The sequence below is a fragment of the Pogonomyrmex barbatus genome, unplaced genomic scaffold (assembly GCF_055798465.1).
Source record: "Pogonomyrmex barbatus isolate J1 unplaced genomic scaffold, ASM5579846v1 scaffold12, whole genome shotgun sequence".
Classification (NCBI taxonomy): Eukaryota; Metazoa; Arthropoda; class Insecta; order Hymenoptera; family Formicidae; genus Pogonomyrmex; species Pogonomyrmex barbatus.
In genome coordinates this window covers 1,622,472-1,634,310 of record NW_028297108.1, presented here as the reverse complement: position 1 = coordinate 1,634,310, position 11,839 = coordinate 1,622,472, and the positions used below count along the sequence as shown (strand labels likewise).

At 31.8% G+C, this 11,839-nt stretch overlaps 3 protein-coding genes across 23 annotated transcripts in view; 1 reads left to right on the top strand and 2 right to left on the bottom strand.

Moving 5' to 3' along the window:
• Positions 1-4,694, bottom strand: part of CASK (peripheral plasma membrane protein CASK) — a 173,704-nt gene extending 169,010 nt beyond the window's left edge. For 3 of the 10 annotated variants that reach the window (XM_011640465.3, XM_011640467.3, XM_011640464.3), the window contains exon 1: positions 3,575-4,693. In XM_011640465.3, coding sequence (XP_011638767.1) covers positions 3,575-3,633 — 59 coding nt within the window. In that variant the 5' untranslated portion in view covers positions 3,634-4,693. Of the gene's footprint in view, positions 1-3,574 lie in introns of all 10 variants that reach the window. The other 7 variants (XM_011640462.3, XM_011640466.3, XM_011640463.3 and 4 more) reach the window with 4 other exon arrangements.
• Positions 4,695-5,073: 379 nt separating this feature from the next.
• LOC105428264 (uncharacterized) overlaps positions 5,074-11,839 on the bottom strand; it is a 56,252-nt gene continuing 49,486 nt past the window's right edge. For 2 of the 4 annotated variants that reach the window (XM_089071900.1, XM_089071901.1), the window contains 3 exons: positions 5,795-5,880; positions 5,423-5,620; positions 5,074-5,210 (listed from right to left, as the gene is read on the bottom strand). In XM_089071900.1, the coding sequence (XP_088928026.1) occupies positions 5,425-5,620; positions 5,795-5,880 (282 nt within the window). In that variant the 3' untranslated portion in view covers positions 5,074-5,210; positions 5,423-5,424. The remainder of the gene's footprint in view (positions 5,211-5,422; positions 5,621-5,794; positions 5,881-11,839) is intronic. The other 2 variants (XM_089071898.1, XM_089071899.1) reach the window with 1 other exon arrangement.
• Atg16 (Autophagy-related 16) overlaps positions 8,085-11,839 on the top strand; it is a 360,881-nt gene continuing 357,126 nt past the window's right edge. For 6 of the 9 annotated variants that reach the window (XR_016138138.1, XM_089071890.1, XM_089071889.1 and 3 more), the window contains exons 1-5: positions 8,089-8,555; positions 8,841-9,099; positions 9,810-9,972; positions 10,123-10,211; positions 11,288-11,335. Coding sequence is in view for 8 of the 9 variants with exons in the window: in XM_089071890.1 (XP_088928016.1) it covers positions 8,423-8,555; positions 8,841-9,099; positions 9,810-9,972; positions 10,123-10,211; positions 11,288-11,335 (692 nt within the window). In the remaining variant the exon portion in view is untranslated. Of the gene's footprint in view, positions 8,556-8,840; positions 9,100-9,809; positions 9,973-10,122; positions 10,212-11,287; positions 11,336-11,839 lie in introns of all 9 variants that reach the window. The other 3 variants (XM_089071888.1, XM_089071887.1, XM_089071886.1) reach the window with 2 other exon arrangements.

The window sequence follows — 11,839 nt, the reverse complement described above, 5'->3', positions numbered from 1 at the left end:
TGATCCTTATTTATTAACCTGAACCCTTAACGCCCATAAAAATCAATGTTCAACATTAATAATAATTTTATTCACGTGTGTCTAGTCGCGCGTATATCTGTTTTCTATCTTATTTGTTTTTTTAAGCATTTTTCTTTCAATATTTATTTTATGGCAATATTATCCGCGCGATACATACAATTTAGAAACTCAATTGCAAAGCTTGTAGCAACTGCAATATGAAAGATAATTAAATATTGTATACACACAGTCTTTTACGGACCTACGGAAAAGTTAAAGCTAACTACTATTTATTTAGCTGATTTGAGACTCAATTATTAAAGTTACAAAATTAAGGAGACTGTTAGAAAAAATGCTATAACTCAACAGCTAGCAAACAAACTATAATACATTAAAATGAAAAGCAAGATTATTATGTTCGCACTTCATAATATTTTAAATATGGAATAAAACCCTTGAATAGTCGATTGAAAGGAAACAGACTTCAAAAGCATCACTTGTGCGAACTATAATTTAGAGCATTTAAGTTCAATTGACGCAGAAAAAAGCGTTGACTGTACAACTCCAATTAACTGTAACGAACAAAGAATGCACCACTTCTCGATAACCTCATGTTGAATTTACTTGATGGGATCTATATGTAGGCGTATATATAGGAGGCTCTCTTCAAAAGTCCTTATTGAAATGTTTTCGCATCAATTATATAACACGACAAAGCATTCTTATCTAACTATACAATTGAAAATAGCGAGAAATTAATGTTATGTAGTCAAATAATTTCCAACTTGTTCGACAACAAAGTAATTTATTATCATTTAATTAATATTAAAAATATATATTTCAAGAAAGAGATATTTTCAAGCAATATTAAAGGATTAACTATTTACTGTACATTTTCTCTACCAATTAATTTGTATATTAAAAATAGCTAAATTAATAATACTAATATATTAAAATATATAGATATATAGCAAGTTTGACAACTTTGTATCTTTGTATCTACTAGATAAAAAAAGTGAGAGAAAATATGATATTAATGATTAAAGATTTAAGTTACTGTTTTAAGTTATTGAATTTGAATAAATCAATATTATATGACAAGGATCAAATATATATTAATAAAATCGTTTTTATCGCAAGAATATTACAAATAGTGCATGCTGTTTATTTCTCAAGTTCACAAGAAAGTCTGTTATCAAAACAAAACTTAAAGTATATTGCTAATGCTAAGATAACGAATTAAATCATATCGATTTGACATAACATCCGTTTAAAATTACGCTATAAAAATACTGAAATACATATAACAAAAAATGTACTTTTATAATTTCATAAAAATGCATTTCATAAAAAATATTTCAATTATTTCTTTTTTCTTTCTTTCCTAAAATGCATGTTATCATGTATAAAAGAATATATAAATTTTCTTTTTTCAAAAATAAATAACAGTTCAAAAATAAATAATACGTCACCCTTTTTTTGAGTGTTAATTAATTGTTGAATAATTTATAAAAACCATATATAATTTCAAGGAGTCAATGGTTAATTTATGTGTATATTCCAGTATATTTATAATATTTAATTAATATCTAAAAGCATATATGATGAAGATGTTGATTTTGGAAAATAATATATGGTGGAATAATATATGAACGAGGATGTTGATTTTGGAAAATAATACATGGTGGAATAATATATGAACGAGGAATGCGACATATAAAGAAAAAAGCATAAAACAATAAATTGTAACGCACCGTTTGTAACATGATAATTGCGAACTATAAATAGGTTAGACACGCAGGAAATAAATCTGAATTATAAATCGATGATCGTCGAATAACCTACGCCTTTGCGACAGGTATTTTAGTCGCAGCTGGTAGCGTATATTATTTCGACATGAAGGTTAGCCAATTGAATGATAAATCAAGTATTGGCTTCCGATACGAACGAAATTGCGTTTCTGTGACAGCAATCTCTACTTTTCAAGCTATAGTCTTTCAACAGATTAAATAAATCATTTCGGCGAAATCGATCGTTATTCATTACATAGCGATACGGAAACAAAGCGTTAAATGCAAATCTGAGTCGTCATGCAAATCTCTCGCCAATAACAAATACAATCCTTCTTAAATTATCTATTTTGTCTCTTAATGATTACTGTATTTTTATTTAAAAACTTAATTTTTTATAGTATATTCAATATCAATATATCAATTAAGTACATCTATTTTTATTCGACTTGTTAAATATTCATTCAAATTTTTCTAAATGAAGAGGAAATTGTATTATCAGGTTTCTCGCCCTGAGTGAACTTAACATTTAATAATATATTATAACAATATGAATAATATCTGTAAAGATATTAATCTTTATGATTAAGAATTCTTTTTAGAGATCATACGTAAGATCATACTTTTTCTTACATCAATAGAATGTAATTTCTTTATAAATTTATTTACAAAATTTTACGCATATTTCTAAATAAATAAGAAATAATAAGTATGCAATAATTGTCACATATTAACTATTCGAGCTTTAAAAGTTTATTTTGATACTTCTAAGTTCTTTTATTCATCAATCATATTTCTTTTGTTTCATTTTTACGGAAACATATATTCTAAATATTTTTATATATTTTTTCAAAGTTAGGCAATAATCATGCCTTTTGAGTGACTTGTAAAACTGGAACATGCAAAGATTTAGATAAATGGTTTATCGACAGATAGGCTTGACAGACCGATGGGCTGTTACCAATATGCCAAGGAAGCTATTTATTTATTTTGAAAGAGATGTAACGCTGTCAGAACCTTATTGAAACAAGTTGCAATATTGTGCCAATTTTCTACATTATTCAATTCTTTCATGCTCCACAATTTAGGAATTTCTTCCATAAACTGATCAGTTAAACTAAGAGGAATTGATATCACAAAATAATGGTCGTTTGCAAATTTTATTATTACCTCGGGTAACAAGCTCTCGGTATATTATTTTCAGATATATCAATTCGTAAGAAACGATGAGTACAAATTTATTTCGTGATGTGGAAGTAAAGAGAGAAATGATACAATTCGCCTCGTAAGCGGCTGGCGGGTCGAGTTACTGGATGGAATTTGACGAAGGTGGAAACTGGAAGCAAACGGGAACTTGCACACACGCGACGCCTGGCTCGTCTTCCTCACTTGACTCTCGCATCTCTTTCCCCCACTCTGCCCGTTGTTACTCACTCGTTCCGTGTCACATCAATGTATGAGCGCTGTGTGCGCGCGCGTACGCGCGGGCTTCATTTTCCCTGTCAGCGGAGGCTCACGTACGCGCAGACGCGCCGGTAACGCATGTACACACAGACGCAGGCGATTCAACACGCTCAAAGTACCTCCGCCCACTGCCGTTCATCCAATCGCATCACGCTTTCTCTCTCGCGCAGTGCCTCCTTACACCCTAACTCGCAGAGAGTGCCTCTTGCGCGCTCTCTCTCTCTCTCTCTCTCTCTCTCTCTCTCTCTCTCTCTCTCTCTCTCTCTCTCTCTCTCTCTCTCTCTCTCACTCTCGCCCTCTCTGGGATTCTTGTTACTCACTTGCCGATAATCTCGCAGAGCTCGTAAACATCGTCGAAGAGAACCTCGTCGTCCGCCATAGTGACGACGAGGAAGAAGAAGAGGTCGAAGAAGTCGACCGAGCTAGGAACCTGCACACGTCAGTAGACGCGTCGCAGTTATGTGAATGCGCGTGATAATTCGCAGCGCGTGCAAATACGCGCCTTTCTCTGTCGCTCCGATCGTAGTTCCCCGACCAACGTCGTCGTCGTCGTCGTCGTTGTTGTGTCGTCGTCGTCGTCGTCGTCGTCGTCGTCGTCTTCGTCGTCGTCGTCTTCGTCGTCTTCGTCGTCGTCGTCTTCGTCGTCGTCGTCGTCGTCGTCGTCGTCGTCGTGGTCTTCGTCGTCGTCGTCGTCGTTGTGTCGTTGTATTTGTGTCGTGTGGAGTACACGCGGCGTGAACGCAGCCACGTATCGGGGGATCACGGCCGCATCGCTGTGTCGCGCCCGTCTATCTCTCTCCTCTCACTTTTTCTCTTTCTCTTGCACGTTCACCGCCGGTCCGTCGCTCTCCTGCCTTTACGCACACGTCACGCACATATGCACGCACACACACACACACACACACACACAGTCGTAGATAATACACCCGTGTGTCAGCACACCACCGACCGCCGCCGTCGCACTGACACTCCGTCGGCGGACACGAGCCTACACTGTACCACTGCAGGGTGCGATCGTGAATCGTACGTGTGGTGTGGCGCAGCTCTGCGCGGAGCGATACAATATCGGGCGAACACCGCCGACACCGCCTTGTCGCCGTTCGAGAGACGCCGCTGAGTCCGCTCGTTCCTCGCCTCGCCGGCAAAGTCAGCGCGCACGGGAAAACGCGGACGGCGGCGGTGTGATATTACGTACGCCAGGCTCGTAGATAGGCCCCGTCTCGCGACCTGCCTCAAAAGCGCGGCGAGAAAACCGGAGTATCAGGTGTCCGGTGTTGTTGCGACGTCCCCTCGCGCCGTAGAGCCGCGGGCACGCACGTTACGAGAGCCGTACGTACACACGACACGGGCTGAGAGACGTCCGACGGATGACGGCGGACAATAACGATGGCACTGCACACGTTATCCCGTCTGTCAAAGGCCGGGGCAGTGGATTCGCTCGCTCCGAAGCAAGACTGGTTGCATAAAACGCGGCGGGCGGCTGCGCCGACCGCCAGTCGTTCTCCTCCGACGCCCCCCCTCTGCGACCAAGCCGTGCATGGAGGGGCGGGCGTGGCGCCTACCACTCTTTACTCGCAACCTTTTGTGCTTTTAACACGTCTCCTTTACTTTCTTCGTTGCCTTACTCGCCGAGTTATGCATAACGTAACGCTTCTAAGATGATGAGAATATTTGTCCAAACTGTCCACGATCCATGTTCAATTGAGACGTTACTTTCGCCGAAGACACAATCGGTACGTTCTTTACCGGCCATTCTGGTACCAGGCAAGACGGAATAACGGTTCTACAGCTTCTTTGTTATGATCCTTTATCTCTTGATTTGTAACGATGTCTTTATTATGCAGAATAAGTGAGATTACATAAATTTTAAATTAAGACTATTTTTAAATATAATTTTTATATATCTGTTCCTGTTCATTTTATGAATTACATTTAATATTAGCTGCAACTATTGACCTAGAAGATTGTAATAATGAGCGAAATGTTATAGAATTATTGAAAATACCTTCATGTGTTAAAATACATTAATGCTATGTTTAATCTTAATTTAAACAATAATAAATATTGTCATCAATACATCCGCAATAAATGTATTGAAATGGAATTTTTAAATAAAATAAATTAAAAAAATAATTTTAAGTTGATATTATAAAATAATGTCTGCTTACTGCTATCGCAAATGTGATAGTCCATCGAAGATATACTCAATTTCTTCCCTTCGTCCAAATACCGATAGTACTAACATTACGCGGCTATTATACCACTGTCGATAAATAGCATGCTTACCGAGGGCTGCAAACCTCGCTTCGCCTTCAAGATATTTTAAATGTTTATGATTGTAACCTCGTAAAACAATTATGTTTTCCCTATAAACATAATTTGAAAGTACACATATTCACATCTATATGTTAAAAAATTATATGCTTAAATTTGAAATATATAAAATATATAAAATGTTGATTTTAAATGAAATTTTCTGAAACAAAAATCAAGAATCAAAAAGTTAAATTACAACGTAAAAAAACAAAAGTATCTATTACCCAGATTTTTGCCATTCATTAATGTAAGGTTTTTTTGTCCGATTTGCTGCCAACTTATTATGTAGATTGAGTATACAACGTGCTATCTAAAAAAAAAAAATAAAATGAATATTTAACAATTTGTTTATATATATATAATAATGTGTTTACTGAACTATAATATTTTTAATAATATTTTTAAACGATACAGCCGAGTACATGTTAATAAACAACAACAAGTAATATAGCCGGTTATTCGACAAGCAGGATCTTGATTATTAAGTCTTTTTGTATGTAAATAAATTCAAATAATTATATCACCAACTACGTGTTAAATTAACAAACTTTCAACGTAGTAGTTCTATAATAATTTGATCAAATATTTTTGCTATCGATTAAAATTCCATTTATTATCCCCACTGGAATTATATTTTGCGAAAAATATCATTTCAACCAGGGATTAAACCTGGATTGCCTGCTCTCCAGACAGGTATCTTATTCATTACACTACTGAGTTTGAAAATAAACGAATGTGTGTGTGTGTGTGTGTGTGTGTGTGTGTGTGTGTGTGTGTGTGTATATATAATGCAGTCATTATAATGTTATGCATAGAATTACCTTTTTATAAAAGTTAATATAATGACAAAATATAATTTAATATTAAATTATAACAAAATATAATTTAATATTAAATTACCTCTGTGTACTTGAAGCTTTATTTAACATATTGATACTCGGTTGATTAGCGTAACATTTTTTACTTTTCTTGTTTTGATTCTTCATTATATAACTTGCGTAAATTTTCTAGTGTATCTTAAATGTCATAAATTCAAATTACGACGTGGAAATGAATTTATGCTTATTTATATTAGAAAAGTTTATTATAGAAAAGTTTTGTCATATAATATTCTAACTATATTGTCACTAAAACATCTTTTCTTATATGATTCTTTAATATAATTTTTTTTAGAATTCCAGTAAACAAAAAAAATGGATTAAAATTTTCAAAAGTACCCATTCGTGAACATTGAAATGAATCCATTTCAATGCTCATTATTTTTGTATTCATTTATAGGAATTGAATGAAATACATTTTTGCCTTTTAATTAAAAAATAAATTCAGTTTTAAAAAGTAGAGCATGGTTATTGCTCAATTCAAAATTTTGGATAGAAAATGCAGTTTTTCAATTCAATGTAATCCAAATTCAATCCAATTTGATCCAATTACATACAAAAAAATTGTCCGTGTGTGTGTGTGTGTGTGTGTGTGTGTGTGTGTGTGCGCGCGCGCGCGTGTGTGTGCGTGCGAAAAAATATTATTATACATATAAACGGATACAAAGGCACTGAGCATTGAAATTGATTTATTTCAACGTTGACGAATGTATATTTCTGAAAATTTTAATTCATTTTAATCCATTTTTGTTTACTGAGATTACAACTAAAAATTTTTTCAATACGCTACTTACGTTATATAAAATTTTGAGAAAGAACTAATTCAGTTATTATTTAATTTAATTAACAAATTATTATTACGATGATATTTGACATGTTATTTTTTAAATATTTTTTTCAAACAGTAAATTGTAATAAATAATATAGCTTTGTGTTAATAATTTTTTATAAATTTATTTTTCTTAATCTACAAATTTCCATTACTGATATTATTAATAAATAAATTTTAAATAAATATTAGTAAATAAATTTTTTTATATACTTTGAGTGAGGTAGGAGGAATGGAATCTTCTTCATCAATTGCAGTCAACTTTACTTTCTATTTGCAAAGAACAAGTTACATGTTACATACTAATCTGCATAAAAATTAAGAAGAAAAATTTATGTCTCTTTTTCAGCCATCTTTATCAGACTAATATTTTAGACTAATATTTTATTAATGACATTAGATAGTAAAAATTACAGATATCTTCAGACGGTTGGCAAATAATATTGAAAATTATTATATAAGGCATAAGAATATATTCCTATATCTATGATTTAAGACCAATTTCCAATTAATTTAATTTAATTGATTGATTAAATTTAATCAAAATACAGTTAATCGGGCGGTTAAATTAATAATCACAAATGGAAGCCCAACTCTTAAGTCTTATGTTCTGAAATCGTACGGAGAAGAAATCGTATTGATAAATTGATTGAAATAATCATTGCGATTAATCAATTTTGTCCGAAATCTCGGATCAATTAATAATATCATGGACACAAAGCTTTAAACTTACTTTATAATCGAAAACGTTTTCAATTTTTCATTGTATCGATATATCGCAATATCGATTATGACTCGGTACTGCAGTATCGATGCGCATAGCGATAGCAAACAATTTCAAAGTGGCAGCGTAGTGTTTGGCACGTCTAGGTTAGAGTAGCTGTTTTCATAATTACAAATATTTTATGTTGATGTTGCGACGATGTTGCGCGATCATCGTGAACAATTCGGATATTGTACACTGACCGATGACCAAACGTAATTTCATCGGACAAAGCTATCCATTTCACATGCGGAAAAACTCATGGAGTGACAGACTATCGAAAGGCACTATTCGTGACTTCTTCGTCGAAACGACTCTGATTAAGGTTAAATTGCTGGCATCTGATTTATTTTAAACGGTGCACGTAGGTCAGCTGAAAGAAATGACCTCGAATACAGCTGGCATGTCTCACGGCGTTACTCGGGAAGATGTCAACTGGCGGAAAGATTTAATTTCGCAATTACGTGAGAGGAATAGATCGCAGACCAGTTGCTTTGCAGATCTCATCAGTTTACGTAAGTCCCTCACGATTTTGTTGTCGAATTGATGGGACATGTGTATTTATATACAATAGGCACAATATTATTTTGAGTACAGAACTATTTCTACATAATTATAGTATACCATATGTTTTGTTTGATTAGTTCTATTTATTTGTTGTGTTGCTATCTGTTTATAATATCTCTTATTTCTTTGTTTGCCTTTTTATGTGCTTCATGTTTCATAAAAGTATATAATTTGTTAGTTTACTAGCTTTATTAAAGAGTTTTATGTGAATTAACGTAACTTGTATTTTACAGATAATAGGCTATTTGAAAATGCAAATACATTACGGAATACAAATATGCAATTAACTATTGCAAATGAGACTCTTCGGCGCGAAGCGGCCAACGGTAACATTGGCATGGGTGGAAATCCCGATCTTGAAGCTAGGCTTTTAAAACAAGCAGAAGAATTGGCGATGCTGCATAAAAGAAAAGGAGAGCATACACAACAAATAGTAGATCTTAATAACAAATTACAAGAAATGACGAAAGAACTTCAAGCAAAGGAAGCTAGGTAATATATAATTATGTTTTCGTATAATCATATTGTGGCGATTATATCGTCACAATTCGCACGGTTACATTTTTTCATACAGCAATTTTTGGATTTCACCGAATAATCTATTCTTAGAGAATCAGACTAAATACACGTGAATACGATATGTGTTGTATCTATTCATATCCGATATCGACCCAACAAAATAGACTCATTTTTCTATAATATTCTCTTTAATAATTTCTTTTCGTATTTGTTCGGAACTAGACACATTTCATGATTGTTATTTTCAAGTTCTTGTAACATCGAATTCCTTCGTGTTGAAAAACATAATTTGAAACGTTTAACGATCGAGACAATAGACAAAAGATAAATAATAATAGCAAGTAGATTCTCTTTCCAAACTGTGTTTATTTTTAAGAATTAAGATGTTTGTTATTTAAGAATAATTTCGAAGGAGAAAAGGGAAGAGAGCTAAAACGGAATAACGGACGGGGGATTCGACCGACGGACACCGACGTGTACAGACGTGTACTTAAATCGAAAGTAGGATACTTAAAGAAATCGAACTTTCCGGTTTCCTCAAACATTATTCCTTCTGACTCCATCTGGCATTTCATCCCACTTATACCTAAAATATATCTCATATGTATCATAGATTGAATTTATAAAATAATAAATCTTTCACATATGTATAAGATTTATTAAATGACTTGTTGTTTTTTCAGTCTTGCAGAAAGTTTAGAAGCTAATACTAATTTACGTTTAGAAATAACTAAATGTCTTGGTAGAGAGAAAGATTTAGAAGGTATTAATCAAATGCTCAAAGATGAACACCAAGCCTTGCAACTTGCTTTTGCATCTTTAGAAGAAAAACTTAGAAAAACACAGGTATGTTATATAAAAATTATTTTTCTTATTCTTTATTACTAAAAAAAGTTGGATAAGTTATTCCTAGACATTAATTTATTGTATTACGTATTACTTATTTTATTACTTATTTATTTATTTAATATTTTTATAATATTTATAAATTTGTAGGAAGAAAATCGGCAGTTGATTGAACGATTAATAAAATATAAAGCTAGAGATGCAGAAAAAATGAATGAAGAAAATGACAATTTTTTAAGGTAAGTGTATGCTCAAGTAGCAATATATTTTGTGATTTTAGAAAGCACACTCATAAAAATTATCTATAATATTTTCTTTTTGAATGTTAATAATATAGATTGTAGAAAATATTGTAGAAAATAATGAGTTCTGATGTGCAATCTAGTATACTGCACGACTATTTTTATAGTTACAAAATTGTTTTCGTAATTTCAACAACAAAGCAATATTTAGTTTTATTGCATTATATTATTCTGATTGAACATATATTTTTCTTTTTGGTAAGCAAAAAGATTTTTGTCGACAAAATGATGAAAAATATATAATTTTGCATGCTAATTTAAAATTCTGTATTTATAATATAGTAAATGTATTTCTGCTTAGTTAAAGCTTTTAAAAAGTAACCTATTTTTTTCTGCACTTTAGGTGAATTAGTTCATATGTATTTGTGTATATGTTTATGTATTGTAGTATAGTTCTGTATCAAGGGGCATTTTTTACTTTTCCTGCAACACAATCTTCTATCTAAAATCTTTATCTTTCTTTAGCACTACTTTTCTATAGAACCTTTTTTTTTTAAATGGATGTTGCTGTACATTATTTCCTGAGACTCCATATATTCCTATTTAATTTTAAAACTGTAGCTTAACGTGTAACCTTCATTATATATACAGTAAATCTTTTCAAGTTTGTTCTTAATTAAATTTGGATTAATTAAAGAAGCTAAAATGCATGTTAAAATTCCAAATTTAAATAATTTAATACATGGATTATTATGTTTATTGTTGTACAATATATATATATATATATATATATATATATATATATATATATTGTATTAAACTTAGCAAAGAAATTTTTTAAATATTAGTATTGGATTTATTAAATTTATATATTGCCTTTATTTATTGATTTTACATATTAATAAAATAATTATATTAATAATAGATATACTTAATTATAATAAGAGTTTTTACAAATTCATAAGCTGTAGATTTTGCTTATCAAATTTGAGCTTCACAGATTATATACAATATTCAGTCACTTTAGGGCTTTATACACAAGCACTTCACACTGCTTGACATTTTCGTTTCAGTTTTACGAGTCCAACAGCCTTTTTGATGCATACCTTATCAAAATTTGGGTAAGTTTAATGAAATGTAGTGAACGTTCCGCTTAATGCTATGCTTTGGGATGGTAATTTAACGAAGCTACAGACTATACTGTGCACTGTATTTTATGATTTATGTACTTTATCTGTTGGTAGCGTTTATTCTGTAGCATGTGTATAATGTACTTTATATAATGATTGTCTTTCAATACATGAAAATTATATACTAAACAATATAAATATCCTTATTTCTAACTCTTCACATCTAAATGAAAGATGTATTGAGTTACTAAATCAGAGCCATAACAAAACAAACTTGAAAAGATAAACTAATTTATAATTTGTAATTCTAAATCTTTTTTCTGTAATGTTCTTATAAAAATATTGAATGAAGAAAACTGATGAAACTAAATAACAATATCAAATTTTATAATTTGTATTATTTTATATATATATATATATATATATATATATATATATATATACCAAATAATACAAATTATAAAATTTGATATTGTTATAATATTTATATATTTA